Source organism: Trichosurus vulpecula, chromosome 5 (genome assembly GCF_011100635.1).
Source record: "Trichosurus vulpecula isolate mTriVul1 chromosome 5, mTriVul1.pri, whole genome shotgun sequence".
Classification (NCBI taxonomy): Eukaryota; Metazoa; Chordata; class Mammalia; order Diprotodontia; family Phalangeridae; genus Trichosurus; species Trichosurus vulpecula.
The window spans coordinates 155,273,450-155,288,060 of record NC_050577.1 but is presented as its reverse complement, the minus strand read 5'-3'; the positions used below and the strand labels follow the sequence as shown (position 1 = coordinate 155,288,060).

The following is a 14,611-nucleotide window of genomic DNA, read 5'->3' as shown; positions in this document are numbered from 1 at the left end:
TACTGTAAATCCTTCTATTGAAAAATATGTAAATACTTCTACTGAAGATTATTGATAGAGATTTAGTGAATCACTGGCTACATACTATTAATAATGCAAAACTGACAGGAATAAAAACATTAAATAGGACCAACCATAAAGATTAACATTTATAAAGCACTCAAGAAAGATAGCGTATCATGCTATAGATATACAAAGTAAAAATTTCTGTCTATAACAACGCTGGCAATGAAGATGGACTGAAAACAAACATTTTTTAAAAAAAGTAATGCTAATGAGTACATGATAAATACCCAAAGAACATGACAGACAATAATTACTAAATATGTTCAGAAAAGATATCCTAGGGAAGGCTTCACCATTCACATAAGCCAAGACTCACATAATCTGTCATGGGCTATTTCTCCTTTAATTGTGTGTTTGTACATGTGTGGGGTGTGTGTGTGTGTGTGTGTGTGTGTTTACATAATTACTCCATTATTTTAAATTCAACGTTTTATGTCACATATGACTATTCTATTATTTTACACTTTCCTTAATGGTCATTTGAACCCTAAAAAGTCAACAGTGCCAAGAAGAAAATGAAACCATCTTAGAAAGTTCAGCAAGCACAGAGTATATATCTTTTAGAAATGCTAAAGAATGAAAAATATTAAATTAGCAACAGATATTTTCTTTAGAATTTTTTTGCAATGATCTACAACCTCTGGGGTAAAATCTACAATCCAGGCAAGATTTATCACTGTGTGCATTACTAGGGGCAAATTGGGGAGGCTATTCATTGAAAGAGCATTTAATGACCTTACTTCTACTGTCTCTCACATGGTCTACTGCAATATATGATATACTCATGACCAGACCGGTATTTACTTTCATGTCTTGGCACCATCCAAAGGAATCTCTCCTTCGGGTCCACATTGTTAGATCATGGCTTCTCAATATTAGTCTAGAAAGGATTTCTTAATTTGTTTTATATCATGGACATTTTTGGCAGCTTGGTCAAATCCACAACCCATTTTGAGTATGATGTTTATTTGCTTTTTAATTAATAAATGGAAGAAATGCTAAATTTCAGTTAGGGGTTACTTAAAGACCTAATTTTTTTTCCCATTCAAACTGGAGGAACCTCTGAAATCTATTCCCAGACTCCTTGGCTAAGAGCCCTTGAACTAGAACAATGGTGCAGATATTATTCAATTATACCCTAATTTCTCTGGCCCCAGACAGACTCTTAAGACTCTCACATACACATGTGAATATTGGCAGTGGAAATAATTATTTTTTTCCTGGAAATGTATTTTAAAAACATTCCCATGATATGTATTTTCATTAAAAACATATGCATTCATTTCTTCAGGCACTTTTGAACACAAAGGAAATAACCAGTAATGACACACTGAAACATACAAAGTAAACATCAAAGACATTGAAATATTTTGAGTCATGTAACAATATACCTAACAATTTAGCAATAAAAATTTAAATTACAAGGAAACCTGCTTATAATTATTAATGGTATTTTAGTTCTGAAATTAAAATTACTTACTATGCTGCAGAATCATTAAGTTGGTACTCCCGGGACCTGTTGAAACAGGCTTGCACACCACTATCTTTCCACAATCTTTTGATAACACCCGCAAGTTCTGCAGTCATAAAACCTTCTTCGGCAGCTCCAGCAAGTACAAAAAGTTGCCGGGCATCATCCTGAACAATTACAAAACATTAGAAAATGGGGGTAGGGGAGAGAAGAACTATTACAAAGCAAAAATAAACATTTCATTCTGTTCTAAAAACTAACAAAAAACTATGACAAACATGCTCCTTCCCCAAATCACTATGTATTTATATTTAGAAAACAATTAGAAATATTTACAGAATCAGAAACTGTTATTGCTGAAAGATGTCACCCCTGAAAAGTAGATTAGAAACGATCTATTTCAACACATTCATTTTACAGATAGAGAAAGAGAGTTCCAGAGGTAGATGTTTTGTCCAAGAGGTCTCCCGGGGAGTAACAGAGGCAGAACTAGAATCCTAGTCTAGAGCTCTTTCTATGAAATCATGCTGCTTTTCCTGCAGAACAGAGACGTGCTGTCCTCAAGGAGCTTAAAATCTACTGTTAAAGATAATAGATAAGAGTGGCAAATGAGTCAATATGCTTACAATTTCTGTAACTCTAGGTTACAAAGAGCTTTCCCCCATAAAACTTTGTGAAGTAGAGAATGTATTATTTAACATCGATGAGGAGACTAGAGCTCAGAGAAGCCTGAGACTGGTCCATACAAACACAGCTAACTGGGTCAGCAGAGCCAAGATGGTGGAGTAAAAGCAGTGACTTGCTTGAGCTCTCCCCCAAATCCCTCCAAATATCTGTAAAAAATGAGAAAACAAATTCTAGAGATACAGAACCCATAAAATTACAGAGGGAAACAAGTCTCCAGGCTAAGATGGTTGCTGGGAAGGGTCTATGGCACCATGCTGGGAGCAGAGTGCAGCCCAATGTGGGCTGTGACAGCACAGACCAGGCTGGAACAGGATCAAGCAGAGCAGGCCTCAGGGCACTGAATCACTGAGCTGTGGCAGTTTCCTGACTTCTCAACCTACAAACGCCAAAGACAACTTAGAAGGTCAGTGGGAAAACTCTGTCTGGCCCCGGCCCCGGGGCAGCAGAGTTGGCTGTAGTGGTGGCGGTGGCAGCTGCTTCTGGAGTTCCAGGCCCACAGAAGGTGGGGGGATCAAGCAGCTAATCAGAGCAGGAGAGCAAGGATCTCTTTGCTAGCATTGAGGTAGGATTTGCTTACTTTGCCCTGCTTGGATCTGGGTCTCAGTCCTGGTTGGTGGTCCTGGGGTGAGGAGGAGCCCTGGTGTAGCAGAGCTTGTGGTGGCTGTGGAGAAGGAGTCCTCCTAGCAGTTCCAAGGCAGAAAAGAGTACTTGGGGTCACTCACAGCCAGATCACAGGCCAGTAGAAAAGCAAACACCTCTCTTTCGATCATACCACCTCAGAAGAACTGAAAATTTACAGGTGCCTATATGTAGCTCTGAAAATAGCTGTACAAAACCCATGAAGCTTGGGACAGAGCACTCTCCACTTTGGAAGCAGAGTCATATCTTGGCAAAGAGCTCAAAAGTCAAGTAATTGGCTGGGAAAATGAGCAGACAGTGTAAAAAAAACTCAAGACTATAGAATCTTACTTTGGTGACAAAGAAGAACAAAACATACAGCCAGAAGAAGATAACAAGGTCAAAGATCCTGCATCAAAAGCCTCCAAGAGAAACATGAATTGGTCACAGGCCATAGAAGAGCTCAAAAAGGATTTTGAAAATCAAGTAAGAGAAGTAGAGGAAAAATTGGGAAGGGAAATGAGAGTGATGCAAGAAAATCATGAAAAATGAGTCAACAGCTTGCTAAAGGAGACCTAACACAGCTAAACCCTGCATTCTGACTTCAAGTATAATAGTCTTTATACCCTGACATTCAGTCTCAAATTGTTTGTGTGGGATGCACTGTAACAGTTACTTTGGGGACCTAATAATAGATACTTTGGGGATGTAGTCCTTAAGGAACTGATGACATTTTGGGGTAAGTCTAATGAAGATTTAAGCTGAAACTTGAAGGACAGATTGCACTGAGATACTTTAGGGCCTAGGTAATGAAGAGATAAGTATTCTAGGCAGAGGAAAAGAGCATGAAAAATATGGAATGAACACTGTATATGCTTGAAGGACGATACAGAGATCAAAATGACCAGAAAAGAGAAGTTCATTCTTTCATTTCAACTAGAATTCATTTAACTAAATGAATCAAAAGGTTCATTTTGGGAATTAGTGGAATGTAATGTTGAACAAGTAGGTGGGACTGGATTATTGAACATCCTTAAAGATAAACAGACTTAGATTTGGAGATTAATTTATTTACCCTATTTGGAATTTTTAAAAAAATCCCTAGATACTTTGCACTATGAGTTAATAAATACAAAATAAAGGGTGAATTGCAAATAAGAATAGTTATTTTAAAACATTAAGCAAAAAATCCATTTTTACCTAAGTATCTGCATATTTTCATTAATTTACACATGTATGGAATGAATCTCAAGTTTTTGTGTTTGAACTTTTAAACTAATTGTTTTCAATTTTCCTTTTTCTTTTCACTATACTTAATGGATATGTGGTGTGTGTGTGTGTGTGTGTGTAAAGGAGAGAAAATGTCTATCTTAATTCAAATAAGACTTCCTTATTCAATATTTATGGTATTAATTTCCTTTTGTGCTTTAACACAATGAATATTTTAGTAAAATGTTACAATCTTGATCAAAATCATAGTCTCTGATTAAATATATCAAAAATCCAGAGGAAGGTAACCAGGAATGGTTAAAGACCTTGAGACTCTGTCATGTGAGTACTGGATGCCTTGAGAACAGAAAATTTTAAGTGGATGGGATGGTTGTCTTCAAGTATCTGAATAATCATCATGTGAAAGTAGAATTAGAAGTGTTCTGTTTGTTTGGCTCCCGCAAGCATAACAGGAATAAAGTGCAGAAGTTTCAAAGAAATGAACAAAGTTAGTTTTATTGTCTGGGAAAATAAACAAATTTCCTATTACTAAGAGGGGTCCAAAGTAGACTAGGCTGTCTGACGAAATGACTGGGTATTTTCCCCCACTCCTTAGACATCTTCAAGCAGAGGTTAGGTGACCACTTTTGGGGTGTATTATGGTGGCAATTCTTTTCAGATAAAGGTTGGACTAGATAGACTTCGAGGTCCTTTCTAATGTATAAGTTGTGATTCTATATCTAAATGTTTCATTTTTACTTTAAAAATATCATCATGCTCTAGGACAGGGCTGCCCAACCTTCGGTTTTTATTGAAACAATAGACAATATATTTTGATTTGCCATTTTAGTGAGAGTTCTGCGGTAGCTTGGCTTCATTTATTAAAGCATTTATATAAATTTTTATGCTTGTAGGCAGGCTGCACAAATCACACCATGCGCCACGAGCAGCCCCACAGGCCGCATTTTGGACAGCCCTGCTTTAGGACAAGGGATGTCTACATATACAGTGCATTGTTTTTCTATATGTGTACTATAACTTTTGTGAAAAAAATTAATTTTGGATTGACTTTTTCCTCTCTAACATCAAGCTGAATTTTAGATGTTATATTGGAAGATTGGAAAAGAATAATATATGTATCTTATCACATAACAGACCTGAGTATCATTTTAATGTTTTTCAAAAAAGAAATAACTTTTTTATCTTATCTCTTAATAGTAAAATTTTATGGCAATTACATGAACATTTACAGAATACTGGACATAGTATATTTTATTGGATTTCTTAAAACAGTATATTGCATACATGCAAAATTTAAAAATGTAATGTTAAAAAGTATCTTTCAAACAGTTTAGGTCATTTTACTTACCTTTATACTTCAAGTACATATGATTTTATAGTTAGTGTAGTATTAACTACACCTTCTGCCTTTAGAAGGTAGTCTTCAAAAGCTGCTATGGCCAAACAATTCATCACCACATGGCCAACTGGGCAATAAACCTTCCAGAGCTTAACTAGACCATTTCTGGGACAAGACCTATCTGATGTCCTTCCAACTCATCTGCCAGAGTTTGCTGCCTACTCTGACCACCATTCTGAAAAGTCTCCAACATGCCACAATGACACATAAGCAGTTTACAATACAGACTAAATTATACTGTAACTTTTTAAAGTCACTACTAGATTCTTGGCCATTTAATACCTCCAGTTAAAAACAAGATGAAAGAGATCTATCACAGCATCCTATTCCTATCTTGAAGTATTAAGAATTTGACTAAAATTATGCAGTCTATATAATTTTTAATTATTTCTTTTTTAAATTTCTTTTCCTTAATGTTTTACATGCATTACAATTAATAATAAAGGAATAACTGCTTCGGCCAGCTTCAAAGAGTTTGTTTCTTAGCTGAGCTAAGAGGTTAAAAGTTACAATCCTCATTGATATTCATTTTACCCTATATTCTGTATTTCTTAAAGCAAAATAGAAAAATATCACTGTTTACAAAAAACATGTGATAAGTTACAGAGAAGAGGGAGTTTTGATGGAGTTGGGTAGTGTAGAATATTAGCTGAAAGAAAACAGAGCCTTTTTCTTGCCAATTCATAAAGCTCACCATTTTTCCAGACATGAACAAAATGTGAAAACTAATCAAGTCTTCCAGATGGGATCACAATACATAAGCATATGTTTCCTTTTTTTAGGAAATCTCAAGAAGAATGCATGCAATCAGCTACCACATGTGATATATCCTTATAAACCCAAAGAAAACATGTCCTTAAAGGCCCACATTCCTGTGATCATTTATAAAATTAAAGTAAAAAGAATTTATTTGCTACTATTCGAAATAATACTTCAATATGATCTAAACTGCAACCAATTAATACAAACCATTCCAATTTATTTATAAGGCTCAGATTTAAGGTATAAGCTATGATTTTTATGGAAAAGAACTTTCCCTTAATTATAACAGGTAATGATTATTTTCTTAATAGCTGGGGGACTAAAACCTGTGGACTACAAACACATCTAACTCTAAAGCAATATCTCAGAAACAGAAAGGGAAGTGTAAAAACAGAATTTTCACTATCCTTATTGAGGACTTCTGTCCTTTCTTTGACTTTTCAAATGCAACCAACCCTTTAAGGATGTAAAATCATCCAACTGTCAATGAATTACTAATATATATCATCATCTGAAAGATACTAGCAGTAAATCAAAATGAATATGCACTTTCAGATATAACATTGAAGTCAGTTATTTTACATATATATGCATATATATGTGTATACACACACATACACATAGATATTTAATAATCACTGGCATTGAAAATAAGCAGTGGGGAACGGGAGGAAAGTTTACAAACAAGCCAACAGAACCTTATGCTCAGTCAGTTTGGAACAAAACGGGGATTCACAAAAAGCATACAAAAATATAAAGAACATTTACAAAAATGGGAACAAATTTTAAAAAAGCACGTAGAGGATATGCTCAATTAAATAAATTTTGCCAGAGAAACTAGACTGGTAAGATCTTAGTGTGGTTTACTAAATAAGAGAGCCATCTTGGGGAGGGGAGGAGGAGAGAAAATTTGGAGCTCAAAAACTTGTGGAACTGAGTGTCGTAAACCAAAAATAAAAAAAAAATAAATTAAAGAAAACAGCTACTCTCAAAGATAGGAAGACCAGGATTTAAATCCTGTGTCTGACATATAATGTCTACGTGACCTTGTGAAATCTATCTATCCTCTCACTGCCCAAGGCAATGCTCTAAGGCAGAGGTGTCACTTGAGGCCTACAGCCAGAACCACATTAAAACATAACCACGAAATATTTAATAAAATAAATAAAAATACTATACAACATAGGTAATGTTAATGAGGTTTTTTAAGTCAATATGCACAGACAGTGATCCTTATGTACCCTTTAATGGCTGGCTCTGTTTCTATTTGAGTTTGACACTACTGCTATAAGAAAATTTTAGAGCAATTGACCATCTACACTGGTAGAACCTCACCTGAGAGTTTCTCTACACCAAGAAAATCACAGGTCCAATCCAAAAGACTGAGGTGACTAGGGGGTACAGGGGATAGAGTGCTGGGCTTGGAGTCAGGAAGATGCAAATTCAAATCCAGCTTTAGATACTTACTAGCTATGTGACCCTAGGCAAGTCACTTAACTTACTCTTGCTTCAGTTTCCTCATTATAAAATGGGGATGAAAATAACCTCAAACTCCCAGGTGAGTAACACATTGTGGTGAGGAGCAAATGAGATAACAATTATAAAACACTAAGCACAGCACCTGGCACATAATTAAGGGCTATATAAATGTTAGTTATTATTATCATTATTACTAGAATATGTTGACTTAAAGATAAGTTTTTACAGGTTACAAAGGCAAAAGAGTTTCAATTTAATATGACAGGTAATAAATAGGTTAAGTTCTTGCTCTAGGGATTAATGTAAAGTGCTTGAGGATGAATGTTTCAAAATTTAGTAGGAAAAACTGAGAAAAGAAAGGAGAATCTGACAGTGGAGAAGACTAGAAAAAAGCAGAGGAGCAGAAGGGCTAGAGTCCACATGTGAGATCATAAAAACATAAACTAGGGTGGCGTCCATGTAAATAAAAACCAGGAACTATTGTGGTGAAAAAACCAGTAGACTCTGATGATGGCAAATATAAAAACACTTTATTTTTTTATTTACTTCTAAAAAAACATTCGGCTCACAGAACAAAATGCTGCCTCTGAAAAGGTACTGCACATGGACATGTTAATATCATAAAAAGATTCCCGGACAGGTAAAAAACAGAAATCTGTTTAATGATTCCAACTGCTAATGTCACATGACACATAAAACAGGGAGACAAGCAGCATGGTACATTAGAAAGGGCTCTGGATCTGAAATCACAGGACCTAGTTCTTAATCCAGCTTCTCAGGACCCAAGCTTGAATATGCTTTTGGGTTAAGTCACTTAACATGTCTGTGACTCAGTTTTCTCATCTCTAACATGAAGGGAATGGCCTAGATGGACTTTAAGGTTTCTTCTGATTTTAAACCAATGAATCTATGATCTTCCAGGACCTACTTTATCTACCTTCATTTAATTATTGTGCCCCTCATATCCTCTATGCTTCACACACACAAATCCTGAACTTTCCTACCTCTATTTAATGCTTAAGGCAATCTAAAAGGGGTGAAGGTAGAAACATAATTATAACTACAGATCTAAAGCTGGAAGGAATCTTAGAGGCCTATACAAGTAGTGTCAGGGGTGAAATCATTACCATTAAAAAAGTTATCAATTCTGTCATGTGGGAGATAGAAACACAGCAGACAATGACTATCCCATCATTTTAGGTTTCTAATGTCGTAATTTATAAGAAGTATTCCATTATAAATACCCCCTTGTCTATACTTTATTCTTTTTACTACTACTGGAGGTCCTCCTCTGAAGAAGATTGGTACTTAAAAGTGAACCCAGTCAAAATAGAGAATGATTTTTCATAGTATATATGATCAAAAGGATTAATTAGGAATTCAGCTTCAGCAAATACACACACACATATTTTAAGTAAAATCTAGGATGTAACTACATGTATGCACTAAATTTTAAACACTAGTCTTGATTTTGGAGGAGGATAATTTTTCTGACAAAATATAATATCCGTCTTTACATGTTTGAATTTCATAGGCAACTCATGTTTCATGTTGCAAAATGATTTGTGGGCTGCATCAGTTTTCCCAAAGGCCCTTCTTAATTCAAGAAAAAATTATTTTTTACAGTTCCTATCTACACTCAGGGTGAAAATGGGTAGGAACAGGAGTTAGTGTTAATCAAGGAGAAGTGTTTGAGTTCACTAGTGAATATTTTGGGGTTGTAATCACCTCTTCTTCCTTAGACATACTCCTAAGACAGCACCATGCCAACCTCTGGGTCAGGAGGATCAGGGAACAAGGTGCCAAGTTAGTCAATAAGCATTTATCAAGCATCTGTTATACATGCTGGCCGTGTGATACTGGTGGCTGCAGATCTATATAGCCCATGTCACCTAAGACTATAAAATAAAGGACAGTTTTTTGATCTGCACTGGGTAAAATGAGTTTCCTCATTGGGAATTCTCTACCCCATTGAAATCAAAGGTCTAGACCAAAACAAAAACATAACTTTATAACCTGTGGGGACTGAGATAATGAATACTCCACTAACAAGGACCCCCAAAGCTTCTCCTGCTTGAAATCAACATCAGATAGTTTTATTTATATTTACTGCAGAATATTACAACTATGTAATTTTTTCTTTCAATTTAAAATGACCAATGTATCAAGCCTACTAGGTGCTAGGGGCACAAATACAATGAATCAAGCAAACCTTACTCACAAGTAGCTTACATTTAATGGGGAAAATAATGGCAAGTATACAAATAAGTATATGCAGAATAAATGCAAAGTAAATAAATACAAAGGTGGTTTAAGAAGGAGGGCACTGGCTGTTGGGGAGAATCAGGATTGGTAATGTAGATAAGATGACAAGGTTATGTTCTTGAAGAAAAAAAAATATCTGAGGCCAATTATTCCAAAATCTAATAGGACTCACAGTTAAATGTGACTGCCCCAATGACACTTACCGCCCGAGCAGAGTCTCCAAAGTCTATCTTTAATCTCCCCATTGCCCTAATAATAGCAATAATTGACTGAATGGTGTTGCTGTAAACAACTGCTTTATATTGTTTACATTCTTCTTCTGAATAACCAGCTTCATGGATAATCCTAAGAGAGAAGGAAAAATAAAGAATTTATTTGGCTTACCAGAAAGACATGTTCTAACTAGAAATCTCACAATGATTCTAAATTCCACTTACTTCATTTGCTTTACAATTGTGCTTTTCCCTGATTCACCAGCTCCTAAAATATAAAGAGACAAAGTTACAAAGGCCTTTTGAACAGTATCTTGTATTGCAAAACTTAAGTTTTTTATCTTTGATTTCAGAAAGAGCTTTTAGCTTTAAGAAAGCTCTCATGAAATAGGTCATTCTGAATTAGTTCAAGAAAGGAAAGGAAGAAGTCTTTTTTAAAATATATAATCCTAAGTTACTATTATCTGCATTTTCCCCCAAAATGCTGTTTCTATGTCAATTCTTTCTAGTATATTATCTGTAACTGAGGTAGCATAGTAGATAGAAGACAGACCTCAGAACCTCCTGGCTATGCGACCCAAGGCAAATCACTTGAACTCTGAGTGCTCTAGGCAACTCTCTTAAGTCCATAAGTTGCCAAAAGTATGCTGACTTGTATTGGTAGAATGAGTTTCCACATCTGGGCGTTCCTTACAGCAGTGGAATCATATCACTATTTTATTTGTGTTTTATATTTCCCAAGGCTTATATAATCTATAGAAGTACTCAGGGAGGGAAAGGGAACAGAATACTGAAAAAACAGAGGGAGATTTTATCGAAACTGAAAACTTCCCAACCAGTTGGAACTACCGAAAAAGTCTGGCTAAAGAAATGGGAGGTAATATATTTCTGCTATTTTAGGATTTTAAACTTGTTCCCTGCAAAATATTATATACCCCAACATCGACAGTAGTTTAAAAAAATAAAAAATGCTTTAAAATGACTCTCATTTTACAATTTCAAAATCTAAATTTCTCTCTGCTACCTAGAGTGTTCTTGGATGTTGCCAACTGTCCCCTCCCCTTCATTATTGTCCTTAATCTTTTTTAAAAAATAAATTATTTGGCTGTAAATATAATAGAGTACAGGAGAAGATTGCACATTTAGTCCTGAAAACAGATTTGAGTAGAGGGGGATGGGAAGAGAGGGCCATTTAATAAGTATTACTGTCATGTTAGGCATCCTTTTTGTGGTTTTCTTGGAATTTATAACTTGGAATGGGGGTAGGGTGCCTTCTTGCAGAGGAAAAAAAAGTTGGTTGAAAATGCAGAAGGGGAAGAAAATGTGCTGATGCTAGGCTGATTTCTACAGCAGTATTTGGCATGTTCATAAGGAGGAAAAAAAAGAAAAATGCAGAACTGAGGCAGAAAGACTGGACCTGAACACTTAACTGCTCCTCAGGGTATATATAAGCAAATGCTGTGCAAAACTGTTTTCTGATCATCATTACTAACCCTCTTGATTATACGAGGCTTAATTATCTAGTTTGTGGCTCACACAGGCTTCCTTTTCTGCTATTCTGTTAAAAGTGTAAAGAGAAAGCTAAATTGAAGAAAAGGCAATGGTGTCAACAGTTGACAAAATAAGCGGGGGAGAAAAGTTGCAACTATGTGCTAAAATTGGGTTGGGGATTTAATTATCCATGGTATCCCAGACCTGTAACATTGCAAATAATTTATAGCCAATGTGAAGGCCTGGAAAAAAAAACCATCATTCAATAATTTAAGAAATTAAACTCAATGTCCACCCCCTCCTTGAAAAAGAAAAAAAAACCCAAGAAGTAGATGCACAACAACGGCATTTACAGTCTGAGCTTTCTAGGGTATGTGCCAATGTACACAGTTCCAAGATAAACACCCCATTACTTATTAATCAACAATAGTGTACTTGGCACTGTGAAAATCACAATCTCAGTCTTTACAGCTTAGTGAAGATAACTGTTTTTCAGCATTTTAGGAGTAAACAACCCTAGCAACCCATCATAATCAGCTTTTATCAAGGGCATACATAATAATGTTTCTTCCTGGGTTCCACATTTCTGGGATTTTCTGGCTAGAATTCTGTCACATCATTAAAACATGCAGACAGCAACATCAAATATTAGTGAGCTACTGTGGAAATAACCCCAGAAATCTGTGATCAATTCAAACATATCCACTATTGTGGAGTAGATGCCCCTTGTGAAAGATAAAAAAAAAAAAGCCTCTAAATTTTGGAAGCCATGTACACCTCTATTCAGGTAAAGGATTACTTTAGGTAAGTTTGTCCAAAAAGGTGCTGTAAGGCCTTTCGTGGAAAGAATCATCCCTTAGTGGTAGAAATTTTCTTTAAAATCTAATTTCCTCCTTACCTATGAATATGTGACATTGACTACTTTACTTGACCTGTCAAATAGGTAGACTGTCTATGTACACTTTATGGCTCAACAGCACTACAATCTATTTTTCAGTAAAAAGGGGGACATCCCTTTTATTTAATTTGCCTTTCCTCTACTTTAGTTAAGTATTATGTTACTTGAAGAAGTATATTTATTTTTGTATAGATTAGATAACCTGAGGCATTAATACTTGGAGCCCCTTTCTAAACATCTTTCTTTTAATCAATTTTACTGTCTTATTTTGTTCTCATAATAGCAATCTTCTAAATGCTATCAGCAAAAGCTCTAAAACTGCACCTTCTGGTAAATTAGGTATCAAAACAGAAGATAACAGGTTAAATCCAAACTATTACTGTTTCAACTTTTGGCAATGTAGGGAAAAGACAGGAAAAATACTCTAGGTCATAAAGTGAATGATTTTCTAAGAGATTTTTTGCCTAACTTTTCTTCAAGGACACATTCACATAACTGACCTTCTTGCTTCCTGAGACTATGGGTACCTTAATGTTGTAGAATAAACCATTAGTCAAATACCAATCCAATCTACTGGTGGAAATACTCTTTTCTCTCTCATTTATTTATTTCAGGTGAGAAATTAAAATCTGAGTTCAGAATTATCACACAAAGTAGATTAAAATATAATGATATTAGGCTACTATTCCATTTACAGGTACATTATGTAGCCAAACCATCAATTTTACTAATGTGTAAGCACTGTTACATGTAAATTTGAATACATATATATTCATACTGTATGTATATGGAAATACACAGATAACATTTTAAGTAGCTTTTCAATACTGAATCCATACTATGAATATTTGATTCTGGAACCTTTAAAAATGCTCAGCTTCCATTCTCCACTACTTTTGTAAAGGACAGAAAGGAATGACTCACTAAGGAATGGCTATCATAACATTACAATGATAAAATGCAAACACTTGTGTGTAGATTACCCTCTTACTAAATTCCCTATTGGACTAGCTCTTGGACCTTTCTTAGCCTGAAAGAGTGAAGAAAGGAAATAAATGATTCAGGGTATAATCAGGTAAGCCCTTTGATTTAAAAGGCTTTTTCTTATAGCTTTGCCAGAGGAAAGGAAGAAAACTCAATTCAACCTCAATAAAATGAAACTAAGTTGCAGACTTCAAATTTCTTCCTTTTCAATTCCTATTCAGTTTTAAGGAGACTGAAAAGAAGTAATAGAGACACACTGTTTCTGTTCTGCTTTGTTTTAAGGTCATTTTCTAAAATTTAGCTACCTATGAATAATTAAAATGACTTCCACTCACTGTCTTCCCAAAAAAGTCCGTGTCATCTTCAATTCTTTATTTTCAGTATGACATATTGGATAGAGTTGGCCTAAGAAACAGGAAAAGCTAGGTTTAAAGACTATCTCTCACACATACTGGCTTTGTGACCCTGGCAAATCACCTAACTTCTCAGTGTTTTAGACAACTCTAAGACTCTAAGTTGCTGAGAATAACTGGGAATAACTTTTTATTTTTAAATCAGGTCCTTTAAGGTAATACTATGGGAACATCTTTAAAAAAATCTAATTTTTTTCAAATATATAGAGGAAAATAACACTGGCATGCTGCAACGGCTTTAACTAGGATGTCTGTCTAATGGTTGTTTATCACTGAATGGGCACTGCCTCAGTCAAACTGAAACCTGTTAAAGACTTTAGCTTTTTTTTTCTTTTTGGCAGGGCAACTGGGGTTAAGTGACTTACCCAAGGTCACACAGCTAGTACATTTGTCAAGTGTCTGAGGCTGGATTTGAACCCAGGTCCTCCTGACTCCAGGACCAGTGCTCTACTCACTGCACCACCTAGCTGCCTTGAGACCTTAGCTTAAAAAGGCCAAAGTCTCCCACTGCATCCAAGACCATCTCCAGTCATCCTGATCTGTATCTTGCCACTGGACTCAGATGACTCTGGAGGAGAAAGTGAGGCTGGTGACTCTGCACAGCCCTCCCTCACTTAAATTCAATTCACTTGCATG

At 35.5% G+C, this 14,611-nt stretch overlaps 1 protein-coding gene across 1 annotated transcript in view; it reads right to left on the bottom strand.

Annotated features, from left to right (window-relative positions):
- Positions 1–14,611, bottom strand: part of GNAI1 (G protein subunit alpha i1) — an 88,402-nt gene that overhangs the window by 26,106 nt on the left and 47,685 nt on the right. The window contains exons 2-4 of the mRNA XM_036760944.1: positions 10,415–10,457; positions 10,181–10,322; positions 1,547–1,704 (exon numbers count right to left, since the gene is read on the bottom strand). Of these exons, the coding sequence (XP_036616839.1) occupies positions 1,547–1,704; positions 10,181–10,322; positions 10,415–10,457 (343 nt within the window). The remainder of the gene's footprint in view (positions 1–1,546; positions 1,705–10,180; positions 10,323–10,414; positions 10,458–14,611) is intronic.